The 16,165-nt window shown below is 49.4% G+C and overlaps 1 protein-coding gene across 3 annotated transcripts in view; it reads right to left on the reverse strand.

Annotated features, from left to right (window-relative positions):
* Window positions 1-427: 427 nt before the first annotated feature.
* Window positions 428-16,165, reverse strand: part of RNF4 (ring finger protein 4) — a 46,118-nt gene continuing 30,380 nt past the window's right edge. For all 3 annotated transcript variants that reach the window (XM_031664779.1, XM_031664777.1, XM_031664778.1), the window contains exons 4-8: window positions 15,620-15,699; window positions 4,318-4,327; window positions 3,688-3,847; window positions 3,143-3,191; window positions 428-2,608 (exon numbers count right to left, since the gene is read on the reverse strand). In XM_031664779.1, the coding sequence (XP_031520639.1) occupies window positions 2,459-2,608; window positions 3,143-3,191; window positions 3,688-3,847; window positions 4,318-4,327; window positions 15,620-15,699 (449 nt within the window). In that variant the 3' untranslated portion in view covers window positions 428-2,458. The remainder of the gene's footprint in view (window positions 2,609-3,142; window positions 3,192-3,687; window positions 3,848-4,317; window positions 4,328-15,619; window positions 15,700-16,165) is intronic.

A 16,165-nucleotide genomic window follows, 5' to 3' on the forward strand; every position in this document is an offset into this window, starting at 1 on the left:
TTGCTGGCACTGCTCGCCTGCTCAGCACTGCTCGGCAGTGGCTGGCACATCCATGCACTCCCAGTGCTGACTCCCACTCAGAGGGCAAATTTTGTATCTAGGTGGCAAAGGGGGGCACTGCAATGCAAGGCATCCAGGGCAATCTCAGTCCATCGCACTCAGAGCAGCACCCCAACACCTCTGAGACTGGCTGAGCTGAGCAGACAGCTCCTCGGTCGACCCTGCCTCTCAGGGTAGACTCTGCTCTCTCAGGGACTCCAGGGCTTGGGCTTCCGGCTCTGCTTCGAGAATAGCCTCCCACAAGCGTGCTGGATTTCGGACATGCGAACTTCCCGAACACACACCAACGCAAAATACACTCAACGTGAGGCAGACAAAGGGGGAAACCGATTCTAGTTCCAAAGAGCAAATGAGTGTGTGAAAGATACTTGGTTCAAATTAATGGTTTTATTTCCATCTTTAACACTAGCAGAGGAGTCCAAAGCAGACTGATATCCATGGATATAGTTTAAATGTAACAAAGAAAGAGTTGAACTATGTACATTGAAAAAAGGAAAGACATTTTTTTCATACCAACCTTTCCCTAGTTCGCAGTTTCTGAATAGTAGAAACAAAACACATTTTAAAATCTTTTTATCAATTTAATTTAGGACGAAGTAACACAACTTTTATAATTAACCACTGAAGTTGTCTTTAAGGATAAAACTTAAAGAAATTTTAAAATGGGTGGTACCACATTTTATTAGTGGACTGACTCCAAGGTTGCCTTGCTCCAAGTCTGGGCATCATGACACTCGCATGATGCCCAGAAGAAAGTTAATGGCAATGATGTTCAGTCAGAGGGCAGACATGCTACACATCACAATGATGAGAGCTGAGGATTCTGCCCTCTTCAACTCCAAGTAGAAAATTATTATTTTCATTCAAACTAACAGTTAAAAAGTTAGAATGAAGAATAAAACAATTTTCTTTTCACATAGAGGAGGGACACTCCTTCAGCCCCATCTAAAGTGAATTCTGTGCTGAGTCCCTGCTCCTTCAGAAGGGAAACTGAAGGTCAGTTATTGCTAACAAAGCCAGAAGTGGCCCCTTTCCCACTCTCAAGATGTTTCACACGAAAAGGCCGTTTGTTTGGCTTGAAGCCCTCTGAGGAAGGAGGACAGCGGAAGAGGAGGCAGCTGGCACTGTAAGGCCTCTCTTGTTAGCCACCCCCAGGCCCTGTGCTGTCAGAGGCAGCGTGGGCCACTTTGCTGCCCTTCAGAGAACCTGAGGCTCCCACATACCTGTGGAGTGAGGGAGAGGTTGTCATCTGGGCCCGTGTTTCACCCATCAAAACCTATGGAGCAGTCAAAGCCCAAAGGATCCAAGCCCAGCTGGCCAGAGGAGTAGCTTCTGAAACAAATGGCACTGGGTTGGGAAGGATGAGAAAGCCAAGTCAGGTGGGCCAGGTTCTCCGAAACATGGGGCAACAGTGACTTGGGCAAAAGCCTGGAACTGAGCGGCTGATAAGGCCACAATTACTGCCACCACCTCTCAGTATCTACGCGGGGGCAGACGTTAGGCAGTGGGAACCGAGGAACTGAGGACTGGAGGGCGTGTGGCAAATACAGGATGGATTTTATCAGAAAAGAGAGGACACCCAAACACGTGCCTGCCCTATTTATCTTGCATGTCCTGTGCCAGGTGAAGGACACTGGAGCATGGGTAAGGTTCCTGAGAACAACTGGCAGGCAGAAACGGGCTGGGATGGGCACTGCTCCCCAGGCAACATTAGGCCTCTGAGGGGGACGCTAATAGTGCTACATCTTGTGGGGTGCTGAAAAGTAGGTAACGAATGGCCTTTATTGCACTTTTTTGTTCTTAGGAAACAGGGGATTGCCCTGCAGTTTCTCCTGATTTGCAGAAATCACTGCAGATCAATGGTAAGGTGCAGGCAGAATCACGGGTGACCTCTGACTCTCAAGGGAAGAAGTCCAGTGATTGATCTTTCCAGGGCCTCAAGGGGCCACTCTTGCACCTGGGATCTTCGAGCTGGGTGAACTGGGTCTGGCTTGGTCAATGTGTGGCAGGCAGATTGGTCGACCGGCAGACACTTGGAACAAAAGGTGGTGTGCCTGGGAAAGCTGGGGCAAACTTTCCAAACAAGGAAAATTTCTTGGCAAATGTGCAGGTTCTGCAACCAGACTAGAACCACGATTCCCAATGTGCCTGACTCCCTTTCTCCCACTCTAGAACTGGACCACCCCAGACGAACAGAGATGGCCTGGGAGGGCCCTGGGTCCAGCGCCATAGCATCAAACTGGAGATAACAAAAAGAAGGGGTTGGAAACAAAAGAGCAGTTTACATATCAGACGTTGGTTCTGAAACAGTCTTTTTGAGCTCAGGAAAATGGAGGCAGATACCACTGGAGAACCTGTCTGTCTGTCCATCCGTGTCTCCTGGGCGACTCTGAATACTTCATATATAAATGGGGTGGTACCGTTTGTGGTTGATCTTTTTCCTACAAGTTGGGCAAGTATTAGCATTCTTCAGGGAATCGCGGAGGCACTGGCTACAGAAGACATGGCCACACTCTGTGGAAACGATGAGACGTCCATTCTGCACGATCTAGAAGGGATTAAAAAGAAGAGCCTCTGAGTTTGTCCTTATCCCAGAGCAGCCATGGTCCCCAGAGAATCCCACCCATCTATGCCTAAGATGACCAATTGAAGGAAAACAAGAGCCAGGCTGCAACAGGGAGGGGTCTGGAGAGCTAACTGTGCCTGCTGCGATCACTCTAAGCTGGAGAGGAGGAGGCAGGGGCCATGGCATCTCAACAGTGTGACAGCCCAAGGTTATGAGGGACGCCAGTAAACACTAGCCGCTTCCAGAAGAGTCAGGATGGGGGACACAAAAGGAGGACGCATTTACACCTGGAAGCTCAAGGCATACAGGGGTACAGGCGCTGAAGGTGAAAGTTGTAGGGTCCAAGGAGAAACTGGCACATTCTCCACTCACAAGCAGATCTGCAGCAAGTGATGCCCAGGCACGACTGCGAGTAGGGCTGTCCAGCCCCACCAAGGGAGAAGATCCTGTCTCATCCAGTTCTTTCAATGAAGTTTAGAAACCAGAAGCAAGGAAGATACAGCTTGGTTTACTTACCTCAGAGTATCCATCCATGCAGATAGGACAACTGACAGTACCCGAGGGCCTAAGAGCACAGTGCTTCACATTAGTTTTTCAGTCAATGCAAACATTTTATTATACCCCATAAGTGACCTTCATGTAAGTGGCCTGCATCCTCTACAAGAGAACGTCCCCGGCCTCCTCTGACTCTGCCTTAGCACAGGCATCCAAGAGACTTTCAGAAAAGCCAACTGCCCCAAGGGCATGTGGCAGGGTGAACATCAGAAGGTGCAGACAACCTGAGTCACCCTGCCCTCCCCCAGGTCCCTACTGGCCCCAGGATCCCTGTCTGGAGCCACCAGGACTGCCTGCGCCCACTCTGTCAGCGCTCAGCATACTCTGGTTACAGTGGAAACAGCTGGGCTCAGTTCTGGGCCAGGTTCCAACTGTATCCAGATGCTGGGGAGAGGCTTGGTCAAGCCCTGCCAGGGCCAAGCGCTCACAGATTTGCTGAAAGGCATTCCTATGCCCTGGCCCCACCCCCTAGCATGGCAGCAGCAGAGCTGGGGGCATGTTGGTACCTGAGGCCTGTAGCGCCCTCATCCCTGGTGTTTCTGGGAGTGTGGGTAGTCACATACACGTCTCTGTCCCTGGACAACTCCTCATCGTCACTGCTCACCACGCAGCTGTCAGCATGGTCCTGGGGCAGCCTCCTAGCATTCCTCCTTGGTCTTCTTCTTTCTAAGGTAAGAGGTCACATTTTCAGGTTGGAGGCTCCCTACTCTTACCATCCTCACCACCCCCATCCTGATGCCTCTTAAGACCCTCTTCCTTCCCTGCCTGGGACCCCCAGAAAGAAACTGCTGCCATGCTCAGCTACAACCCAGAAGGTTCTGCCCAGCTCTGGAGGCCACTATCTTATCTTCTCAGGAGAAATGCCCCAACCCCTGCTGTGAGCTACCAGCCTTCCCCAAAATCTGGTAGGCCACAAGAAAGGACGACAGCTCAGTGTCAGTGATAGGGGTGAAGTTTCTTCAGCAGGCACAAGCGGACTGCCTGTGCGGGTCTGACCACAGTATGTGTGAAGGGATCTTCCTGCTTGGAGAGCTCCAAGCCCTTGGGGAAGGTCTGCCAAGGCCTGTCGCACCGCAGCTCTCACCTAAGGCAGTTTTTGCTCCAAACCCAGTGAAAAAGGAAATGAAACCACTTACCATCAACAATCTTGTAAAAAGAAGGAGAAAAACAAAAGAGAAACAAGCAATCAGTTTGATATAAGTGATAAATGAAGGCATTTCTTTTTTCTGACCTGTGACGCCCTCTGTGGAACCCTCCGGTGAGCAGCAGGGGCCCCACCCTCCTCCCACCCGCAGAGTATCTGTGCACCTCCCCCAGTCAATCAAGCCCATTTCCCAGGTCACTCCACCTCCCAGCTGATGGGCTGCGTCTCTCCCTGTTGGGTGTTTAGTGGAGTCTCTGGGAGCGTGAACACAGCCACAGCCACAGCCATAGCCACACCATGTGCTGGCTGCAAGACCTGGGGACCTTACTTACTATCTGGGGGCTGCAGCTTCCTCTTCTGAAAAACAGAGTCACCAGAGCCCACCTCTGACTGTGGTGTTGTGAGGATTACATGAGGCAGTGAACATTCAGACAGCACTAGGGGCACCATGCTTTCGCAAGCTGACATGGCCAATGTAGGCCCCTGCCAAGGTGGAGCCTTCATGTGGAGGAGGATTTGCATTGCTCAGTAGGTTGTTACAAATAACTAACAAAGCAAAGCAGGCTATGCATGACCAATGCGTGTGACACACACCAAGGACAGAGCTCAATCCAATTCTGTGTCCTGGGGGTCTAAGAACCTGACAAGCCCCTCACCTGCCAGCTCAGAACTTACAGCTAGACGATTTCTGCTCCAACAGTTTCAAATTCCGTTCCTCCCGCCTTCTGGCCAAGTGCTCTTACCCATCTAGGGAGGTCAGTGGAACGCCCTTTCCCTCTTGCTCAGCATGCAGGAGGGACTGCTTCAGGAAAAGTTCTCACCGCCAAAGCCCTACTGCTCACCTCACCCTGCCTGTTCCCTGGGCAGGATATCTGCCCCACAGTGACAAGAAGCTCTAATCCTCTACTCTGACTCCCGCACAGCTAGGATCCTGGACGTGAACCATGTTCCCTCAAAAAGACACACTCATGCTACTGGCAGGGCAGGGGGTGGAGGCCGACTTGAGCTGCTGTGGGTGTTGGCACTGGCAGGCACAGCTGCATCATGAAGAAACAGTTCTGGCAGAGGCTGCTATGTCTTGAGTCCAGGCCTCTCCTCCCTAGAAAGGGTCTGCAGTACTGTCTACTCGAACCCAAAGATATGAGTGCAGGGGGTGGATCCCACCTCCAGACTTTCTTCGTGGAGCAGACATAGCAGCTCCCTAGGTGGGTCAATACTTCGAGGTCAAGAGTTATTCCTTGCGACGCAGCCCGGAGACTGCTGATTTAGGCTTCTCCTTCCATGTTAAAATCCACTAAGCTTAAGAATAATTAGAGTGGATTTTGTTTCCCAAATGGCATCCTGACATACACAAATGGCCATGCAGGAAGAATGTAGGCCTGAGCATAAAGGTCTTCGATTTGCGGATGAGAATATAATCCACACATGTGGAGGCGCTGAAAAGTGCTCCCCTTTCCTCTTAGAGGAGACTGCAGAAGGTGAAAAGGGAAATCCGGGGACAATCAGTCAACCTCATCAACAGGACCAAACTTACCAGGGCCAGCACAATGTACTGTCCGCATGAAATCTAGAAAGGAGGCGCTGGTAACAGTGCTGGCCCTTGTGGAAACCCCTGGGTTTAGCTGGGAGCAGAAGCAAATTCTTCTGTGGCTCGAAATGACCCCAGCTTTCTACAGCTCCAGCATGCCCCCACCCTCTGCCAAGATGACCCACTAGTTAGGTGTGGACACCTGGAAGGGCTATGACACTCCCAGTTCCCCAGCCATGAGAGTGTGGGTACTGAGTCTTTATGGTCTCCTATGAGTCATACCCAGTTTGCCCCTGGATAGTGCCAAACTGAGGCCTGTCCTGAGCCCTGAGCCCGGGGGCTGCTGGCAAGCAGCAGGTGATATACACACAACTACTGGGTGCATAAGAACAGGGGGGCCAGAGTGTTTCCTCACTGGTAACAATTCTGACGGTCCCCACTTTCAATGAGAGAAAAACAGCTTACAGATGAGTCTTCAGCATAAGAATGACACCACAGGCCAGGCGCAGTGGCTCACAACTGGAATTCTAGCACTTTGGGAGGCGGAGGTGGGTGAATCACTCACGGTCAGGAGTTGGAGACCAGCCTGGCCAACAAGGTGAACCCTCACTTCTACTAAAAACTGGGCTACAAAATTAGCTGCGTTGGGCTTAGTGGTTCAAGCCTGTAATCCCAGCACTTTGGGAGGCCAAGACGGTGGATCAATGCAGGTCAGAGATCGAGACTATCCTACACGTGAAACCCCGCCTCTACTTAAAAAAATACAAAAAAAAAAAAAAAAAATTAACTGGGCGTGGTGGTGGGCGCCTGTAATCCCAGCTACTTCGGAGGCAAAAGCAGGAGAATCACTTGAACCCGGGAGGTAGAGGCTGCAGTGGGCCAAAATCGCACCATTGCACTCCAACCTAGGCAACAATAGTGAAACTATCTCAAAAAGGGGAAAAAAAAAAAAAAAAAAAAAAAAAAGCCTGGGCACGGTGGCTCACGCCTGTAATCCCAGCACTTTGGGAGGCCGAGGCGGGCAGATCACCTGAGGTCAGGAGTTTGAGACCAGCCTTGCCAACAAGGTGAAACCCCGCCTCTGCTAAAACTACAAAAATTAGCTGGGCATAGTGGTGGGCACCTGTAATCCCAGCTACTTGGGAGGCTGAGGCAGGAGAATCAATTGAACCCAGGAAGTGGAGGCTGCAGTGAGCCAAGATCGCGCCATTGCACTCCATTCTAGGCAACAATAGTGAAACTGTCTCAAAAAGAAAAAAAAAAAAAAAAAAAAGCCTGGGCGTGGTGGCTCACGCCTGTAATCCCAGCACTTTGGGAGGCCGAGGTGAGCAGATCACCTGAGGTCAGGAGTTTGAGACCAGCCTGGCCAACATGCAGAAACCCCGCCTCTACTAAAACACAAAATTAGCTGGGCGTGTGGTGGCTCATGTCTGTAATCCCAGCTACTTGGGAGGCTGAGGCAGGAGACTCACTTGAACCTGGGAGGCGGAGGTTGTGGTGAGCCGAGATCGCACCATTGCATTCCAGCTTGGGCAACAAGAGCGAAACTCCGTCTCAAACAAACACACACACACCACAGCCTGGCCTCTCAGCTGGTGGACAATACAGTATTGATCACTGGTGTTCCCTCCACACGGTGGCCGAGTCACATCAAATTCCAGAATCCCTGCAGACATCCCAAGAACTCTGTAATGTACTTAACTCACAGCTGTGGCCCCGCGGGTGACACAGTGCTTGCCTAGCACAGAAGATGGGTGCAAGGGGAAGAGTACCAGCGCTTCATAAACGCCTACTGGATGAGTTGAGAGATGGACAGAGGTGCAACACAAGCTCTGCGGCCTCTAATCCATTTGAGAGGCCTTTAAGATAAGTGAAAAACCGAAACTGAAATAAGAACAATGAACTAATCCCCTGGACTGAATAGTTTAATTAGTGCTGTGGTAAGCTAGCCCAAGATCAGAAATTCACACTTCCTGGGCTGGGCATGGTGTCCCACACCTGCAACCCCAGCACCATGGGATGCCAAGGTGGGCTGAATCGCTTGAGCTCAGGAGGTCGAGACCATCCTGGGAGGGCAACATGGCGAGACCCCGTCACTACAAAAAATACAAACAATTAGCTGGGCATGGCAGGGAGTGCCTGTAGTCCCAGTACTCCTGAGGCTGAGGCAGGAGGATCTCTTGAACTTGGGAGGTTGAGGCAACAGTGAGCTGAGATTGGGCCCCTGCCCTCCAGCCTGGGCAACGGAGGAAGACCCTGTCTCAAAAAGAGAAAAGAAAAAAGAAAAAAAGAAGATTCACTCTCTCATACATTCTACTTTACTCTAACTTCTTAACTATGGAGAAGAGTCCACAGGTCAGAGCATTTAGAGACAAGTGGGCCTGCAGCAGGCACATCTGATTGGTCACTCAAAGCCCCTTTGTGCTTCTAAAAGCACAAGTGAGCCTCAGAACACCTCTGCATGAAAGAAACAAGTATAGGAATCACTGGGGTCCCGTGCACTCAGGCTGGCCCCTAGCATTTCTAGGAATGTTCACCCAGCCAAGAGCACCGAGACACACTTGCTTTAGACAACTTCACAGCTCACAGCACTGCACATTGCTCCACTGGAGAAACAGCCATCTCCAAGCACTGTGCACACAAAAGGCTACTCGATGTCCAACAGCTACACACATCATGCAGTTACTGATGCCTGTTACGTGGAGCACTGGCAGGAGTGTTGGGAAGACTGGTGCCGACAATTACGTTCTAGCTGAGCAGCCAACCCATCTTGGCTCATTCCTGGATATGATATTTGGGCTTTTCTGAGCTCTTCTTTCTTCCTATAGAATTGGGCTGGCTCACTTATTCCAAGAGTGTGCCTCCTGTGTCCTTTATACCCAGAGATCTACAGGGTTCTGTCTCGTCCTTCCTTCCAGAAATATCAAGCATCGTTTCTACAGAGTCTCATAGGAAAACCAGGCAGGATACAGAATAAAAAGCAAATAGTGTGACTTATTAATACACTGTAGAAACAGACCAAAAAAAGATTCCAGAAAAATCAACCTTACTAAGAGACAATATTTGGAAATTTAAGAAAAACAGCCTAAGTAACATTTTCAATAATCTCCCCCTAAAAAATCTCGATTCCTTGAAGAGAGGTGCCAGTCTCTTTTCTACCACTGCATTGCTTCCAGCCAGAGCAGAGATGGGCATACTGAAAATGCTCATGAAGTGATCCAAGGCCAGCCTCAGTGGTTCACAACTATAATCCCAGCACTTTGGGAAACCAAGGTGGGAGGATTGCTTGAGCCTAGGAGTTTGAGACCACCCTGGGCAACATAGTAAGACCTTGTCTCTACAAAAAAAATATAAAAAATCACTATAGTGGCACACCCCTATAGTCCCAGCTACTTAGGAGTCTGAGGCAGGAAGCTCAACCGAGCCGAAGAGGTACAGACTGCAGTGAGCTGTGATGGCACGACTGCACTCCAGCCTGGGTAACAAAGTGAGACCCTGTTTCAAGGGGGGAAAAAAAAAGAAAAAAAATCAACAAATTTGGAAAAGGCACACAAAACAGAAAAAAAAAAAAAAAGATTTGCTGTTTAAAAGCAACCAAGGAGGCTGGGCATGGTGGCTCACGTCTGTAATCCTAGCACTTTGGGAGGCTGACTCAGGTGTATCACTTGAGGCCAGGAGTTCAAGATCAGCCTGGTCAACATGGTGAAACCCTATCTCTACTAAAAATACAAAAATTAGCTGGCCAAGGTGGCATGCACCTGTAATCCCAGCTACTCAGGAGGCTGAGACATGGGAATCGCTGGCACCCTGGAGATGGAGGTTGCAGTGAGCCAAGACTGTGCCACTGCACTCCAGCCTGGGTGACAGAGGGAGACTCTGTCTCGGGGGGGAAAAAGAAGACAACCAATGGTTTGCTTTGTTCTAGTTCAATTTCTTCAACTATTTAAAAAGCTGATAGGACTCAAGGAACCAAAATTGTATCTGATGGCCTCAAGGGTTATGTTTGAAGGCTTGCTGATTTGCAGAAAACTCAAGCTGACTGTTCAAGATGTTCAGGGCAAAAACTGCCTAGCTTCCATGCATGGGTCTTACCCATGACAAAATGTGTTCTGTGATTTAAAAATGGCAGGCCAGGCGCGGTGGCTCACGCCTGTAATCGCAGCACTTTGGGAGGCCGAGTAGGGCGGATCACAAGGTCAGGAGATCGAGACCACGGTGAAACCCCGTCTCTGCTAAAAATACAAAAAACTAGCCGGGCGCGGTTGCGGGCGCCTGTAGTCCCAGCTACTCGGGAGGCTGAGGCAGGAGAATGGTGGGAACCTGGGAGGAGGAGCTTGCAGTGAGCCGAGATCGTGCCACTGCACTCCAGCCTGGGCAACAGAGCGAGACTCCGTCTCAAAAAACAAAAAACAAACAAACAAAAAAGGCAGACCACCTGGGCAGATCACTTGAGGTCAGGAGTTCGAGACCAGCCTGGACAACATGACGAAATCCTGTCTTTACAAAAAATACAAAAATTAGCTGGGCGTGGTGGTACATGCCTATAGTCCCAGCTACTCGGGAGGGTGAGGAGCAGGATAATCGCTTGGACCCAGGACGCGGAGGTTGCAGTGAGCTGAGGTCATGCCACTGCATTCTAGCCTGAGTGACAGCAAGACACCGGCTCAAAAAAAAAAAAAAAAAAAAAAAAAGGGCAGACCATGATTGAAGCTCATGTTGATGTCTAGACTACCAATGGTTAGAGAAAACCTCAGCACCAACAGTTCTAAGATGATGGAAATTATGATCCAAGAGATGCAGATAAGTAACTTGAAAGAAGTGGTGGAGAAAATTATTCCAGACAGCATTGGAGAAGACACAGAAAGGCCTGCAAATCTATCTATCCCTCCGTGATGTCTCTGTTAGAAAAGTGAAAATGCTGAAAACACTCAGGTTTGCAAACGTAGGGAGCTTTTATGGTGAAGACAGCAGTTCTGGAAAAGCTACTGGGATGAGACAGGTGCTACAGCGAAAAGTCCTATTTATGATGAAAAAAGTTTATATATGAAAGTTGTATTAAAAAAAGGTATACAGCCGGGCACAGTGGCTGACGCCTGTAATCCCAGCACTTTGGGAGGCCAAGGCGGGTGGATCACGAGCTCAGGAGATCGAGACCATCCTGGCTAACATGGTGAAACCTCGTCTCTACTAAAAAGTACAAAAAATTAGCCGGGCGTGGTGGTGGGCGCCTGTAGTCCCAGCTTCTTGGGAGACTGAGGTAGGAGAATGGTGCGAACCCGGGAACCAGAGCTTGCAGTGAGCCGAGATTGCGCCACAGCACATAGCACTCCAGCCTGGGTGACTGAGCAAGACTCCATCTCAAAAAAAAAAGGGGGTATACAACAGTCAGGTGCAGTGGCTCATGCCTATAATCCCAGCACTTTGGGAGGCCAAGGCGAGTGGATCATCTGAGGTCAGGAGTTCAAGAACAGCCTGGGCAACATGGTGAAACCCCATCTCTACTAAAAATACAAAAAATTAGCCTGGCATGGTGGCATGTGTCTGTAATCCCAGCTACTCAATAGGCTGAGGCAGGAGAATCGCTTGAACCTGGGAGGTGGAGGTGAACTAAGTGAACTGAGATCTTGTCACTGCACTCCAGCCTGGGTGACAGAGTGAGACTCCGTCTCAAAAAAAAAAAAAAAAAAAAAAAAGTTATAAAACAAAAAAGTTTTATAACAGGCACTTCACAAAAGAGAAAAATAAACATGAAAAGGTGTTTGATCCCATCAGTAATCAAAAAGCACAAATTAAAACTACAATGAGACACCACTGGACAAGCATCAGAATGGCTAAAATTAAAAGTGACCACGAGGATGTGGAGAACCTCAAACACTGGCACAAATGTGAACTGCTCCCTCTTTAGAAAACAGTCTGGCATTTATCCAGTAAAACTCAAAGACACTCACACCTCGGGACGCAGCAGTGACGCCTTTTTTAGGCAATGCAATGCCAAAAATGAAAGTTCATTTTGAGGGAAAGTAATAAAGCGAGATGAACAAAGCCTCTCACTGCATCTTACCACATTTTTCATTTCCCTTCATATTTCAGGGGCTTTGAATTCCTTTGAAAGTTGGAAGAAGGTGCACACCTGCATGCAGAGTTTCCAGTCTTTTTTTCTTTTTTGAAGGAAACAGGGTCTCACTACGTTGCCCAGGCTGGCCTTGAACTCCTGAGTTCAAGAGATCCTCCTTGCTCAGCCTCCCCAGTAGCTGGGACCACAGGCACAGAGTTTGGAGGGTTCCCTGATGTTCTGACGGCTACCTCTGGATCCTGGTATCCGGGGATTCCTGTCTTAAAGGTACAGAGCTCCAGGAGCTAAAGCAGTGCACTCAAGCTATTCAACAGGTCCTGGTGGAACTGGTAAGGAAGGTTACCCCACTTCCAGAAAGAATACATTTATCCATTTTACACTTCCCTGCAGGTGGAGTCTAGGGTCACCCTGAACACATGATCCATCTATAGATGCCCCTTGTCCTCAGTGAATAGCATTAGAGGCCTCCCAAACAGATTCGCTCAGAGAGGCAGAATTCCAAACTCAGGTATACGCCTCAGTGTAAATTCATAAACTGGCATTTATTAAATGGACTTATTAAAACCAAAAATAAGTGGAGAATGATTAGCAAGAGCTATCAAGTCCAAAACAATTATTTTGTGGCTGAGAACACTAAGGACAGTGTGAGATAAATCCACTGATCAAACTGACCAGTAGATCTCAGACCAGAACCTAAGACTCCTGCCTCCCAAGCCAGGAGTGTCTCCCTTTTACCTATCAGCTCTCCCTCTGGCCACCCATCCATTTTCCAGGGCAGCTCCCTCAATGCCAATATTCCCGGTCCCTGGGTCTCCCAATGACTGCAGATCTTATAAAGGTTAACCAGGCAGCCCCAGGTTAATTGGGAGTAGGACTGACAACATAGAGCCCTAGCCCAGGGAAACAGAAGGAAGGTAGGGAAGTACAGAGAGGAAGCCCTTGAAGCAAGAGCAGTTTAGTCATCAAAACAAAACAAAGCTGGCCAGTGTGGTGGCTCACACCTGTAATCCTAGTGCTTTGGGAGGCTGAGGTGGGTGACTGCTTGAGCCCAGGAGTTCAAGACCAGACTGGGCATCACAGTGAGACCCTGTCTCTACAAAAAAATTTTTTTTTTTTTTTTTTTCTCGCGGGGTCGCCCAGGCTGGCCCGCAGTGGCCGGATCTCAGCTCACTGCAAGCTCCGCCTCCCGGGTTCCCGCCATTCTCCTGCCTCAGCCTCCCGAGTAGCTGGGACTACAGGCGCCCACAACCGCGCCCGGCTAATTTTTTGTATTTTTAGTAGAGACGAGGTTTCACCGTGGTCTCGATCTCCTGACCTTGTGATCCGCCCGTCTCGGCCTCCCAAAGTGCTGGGATTACAGGCGTGAGCCACCGCGTCCGGCCACAAAAATATTAAAAAATCACCACCACCACCCCACCCAAATTTAGTAGGGTATGGTGGCATGCACCTGTAGCCTCAGCTACTCAGGAGGATAATGTGGGAGAATCACTTAAGCTCAGGCGTTGGAGGCTGCATTTGTAAGGTATGATCATGCCATTGCTCTCTAGCCTGGGCAACACAGTGAGACCCTGTTTCTTTTTTTTTTTGAGACAGAGTCTTGCTCTGTCACCCAGGCTGGAGTGCAGTGGCGTGATCTCAGCTCACTGCAACCTTTGCCTCCTGGGTTCAAGCAATTCTCCTGCCTCACCCTCCCGAGTACCTGGGATTACAGGTGCGCATCATCACGCCTGGCTAAGTTTTGTATTTTGTTTGTTTGTTTTGTTTTGTTTTTGAGATAGAATCTCACTCTGTCGCCCGGGCTGGAGTGCAGTGGTATGATCTTGGCTCACTGCAACTTCCGCTTCCTGAGTTCAACCCATTTTCCTACCTCAGTCTCCCCAGTAGCTGGGATTATAGGTGCCCGCCATAATCCTTGTATTTTTAGTAGAGATGGGGTTTCACCATGTTGGCCAGGCTGATCTCAAACTCCCGAACTCGTGGCCCGCCCACCTCGGCCTTCCAAAGTGCTGGGATTACAGGCGTGAGCCACCCCGCCCAGTCTGAGATCCTGTTTCTAAAGCAAAAGAAAACACAAGTGTGAAAGGGGAAATGATGTTGGTTTGTCAGCCAACAAAAAATCAGTAATTGTCTTCTTGTGGTCAGAATCCTAGCTCTCTCCTCAGGGTCCGGCAGAGAGAAAAGGCCAAGAAGACTGGTGAACATGGAGTATTCAAGAAAAAAAACTTTTGCAGACACCACTTTTCAGCTTTAATTAGCAACTGGTGAAACCAAGGTGTCAGCTGGGAAAAAGAAAACAGGGAAAAAAATCAGTGACTGTGCTATAGCTTTCCGTTAACATACCAAATTAGTTATCTTTCCAGAACTCCATGGAGTACACAGGGACGATAAGCAAAGTCGTATGTGTATATGCACCTCAGAGAAAACACTAATGAGACCTAAGCAGAGACCACTTACAACTAAAGCCACTGCTGCTTATCTCAGATGGTTTTCCATCCCTGCCCTTTTCTATGGATTGAAGTCTTGAAACTTCTCAGTACAACCCTATTCTGAAGTTCTCAGCACAGCTAAGAAGCAACACCTATGGTATGTCCCTGTTCAGATACCCTGGCATCAGCCAGACAGAATAACCCGAACACCAGTGAGCCCAGGGCCAAGGCGAAGACTCAGCTACTAGCAGCCCCCACACCCTACAGTCCTCCTCAGCAGCACCTACCACCCCACTGCCAATGCTGCCAAGTGTGCCACTGCCCCTACCCTTGACCTGCAGTCCGAGCACACTGTCAGAAAACGCTCAAGTGGCATCTTCTGGAGGCAAACCTGTACTTAGGATGCTGACCAGACTCCCAGACCTGCATGTACCATGAAACAGGTCTACTAGAAATAGCTTCTCCATGTGTCCTCTGATCAGACAAGGCCTCCCTCCTGGCAGGCAGGACACGCAACACACATGTCCCCTGCCGTCTGCAACCGGTGCCATGGGACAGGGACACAGGCAGCCTCCTGGACTCCGGCCTCCCTGGCATCAGGACACAGCAGGCATCAGGTGGCAACGCAGGGAGCCTGCATCCCCTGAGGCCATGCTCAACAGCAGGTGCTTTTAGAACTTGAGAGATATCCCACTGGCAGTGCTGGGCCAACGTTCTTTCCTTTCAGGTGGGAGGGCATAAACTCACAGTGACTGGGCACCATTCTAGGTGTCAGGCACTCAAACATGGCATCTCTTGTAAGATCTCTTACACCATGCCCTACTGTCATGAGTGACCTGTCCCCATTTCATGGAAAGTGAATGAGGCTAATGAGGCTAAGTCACATGCCCAAGGTCACACAGCTGGTGTAAACTGCGTAATCAGGGACTGAAGGCAGATGTGGGGGCCTTGAGATTTTCCCCAAACCACTTTTGTGCCCAGGTGTGGCAAGGTCAGGTTACACAGACCTACTCCATAGGCAACAAGGCCATAACAAATTTTTCCTGAAACATTTTTCATTTTGGGCTCTCGTCACTGAATGCATGTACTTCTTTATTATTATTGTTGTTACAGTTTCTTTCTAAAAGCTCAATTCCACAAGATGCATGAACTTCTTTAGCATAAGCTATAACCTTGACCCGTAGTCTGTGACCAAGGCTGTCAGATGCTGGCACTGGCCAGGGACCCACACCCAAGAAAGAGCCGACTCTCACACTCCAACACTTACCACAACAGAGTCATTGTGAGTCAGGTCAACAACCACGGGCTCTAAAGATTCACAGGTGAGGTCCACAATTTCATCTCCAGCTTCAAAAGAAAGTATTTCAACAAGCATTAAGAGGAAAATAAGGTTGTATCCCTCTACCCTTTAGTATGACTGCAAACGTAATATACGTTTACCCCAAACTAAAATAATCCTGAAGTACACACTGCAAAGAGCACCAGGACCAACACCTCCTTCAGGAGGGAAAGCCAGTCAACACCCTTCCAGAATTCTGCTCTGAGTGGGGATGTATGGTTTTTACAAATGTACCTTGGCGGTTATATATGTGTGCACACGCGCACACCTCTATTCCACGGCATCCCACTTCCACACGGCTATGCCTCTGTGCCCCATCTGGGAGAAGGCACCATGCATGCCCAGCCCTGGGCCTTTCTCTTTGGGATGGACCAGCCTGAAACTTTTGCTCCTCCCAGTAGGGGAAGCAGACCACTCTCACCTGGCCTAAGGACCAAAAGTCAGGCTTAGTTTAGTAACTTCATTGGTTAATCT

The sequence above is a fragment of the Papio anubis genome, chromosome 3 (genome assembly GCF_008728515.1).
Source record: "Papio anubis isolate 15944 chromosome 3, Panubis1.0, whole genome shotgun sequence".
Classification (NCBI taxonomy): domain Eukaryota; kingdom Metazoa; phylum Chordata; class Mammalia; order Primates; family Cercopithecidae; genus Papio; species Papio anubis.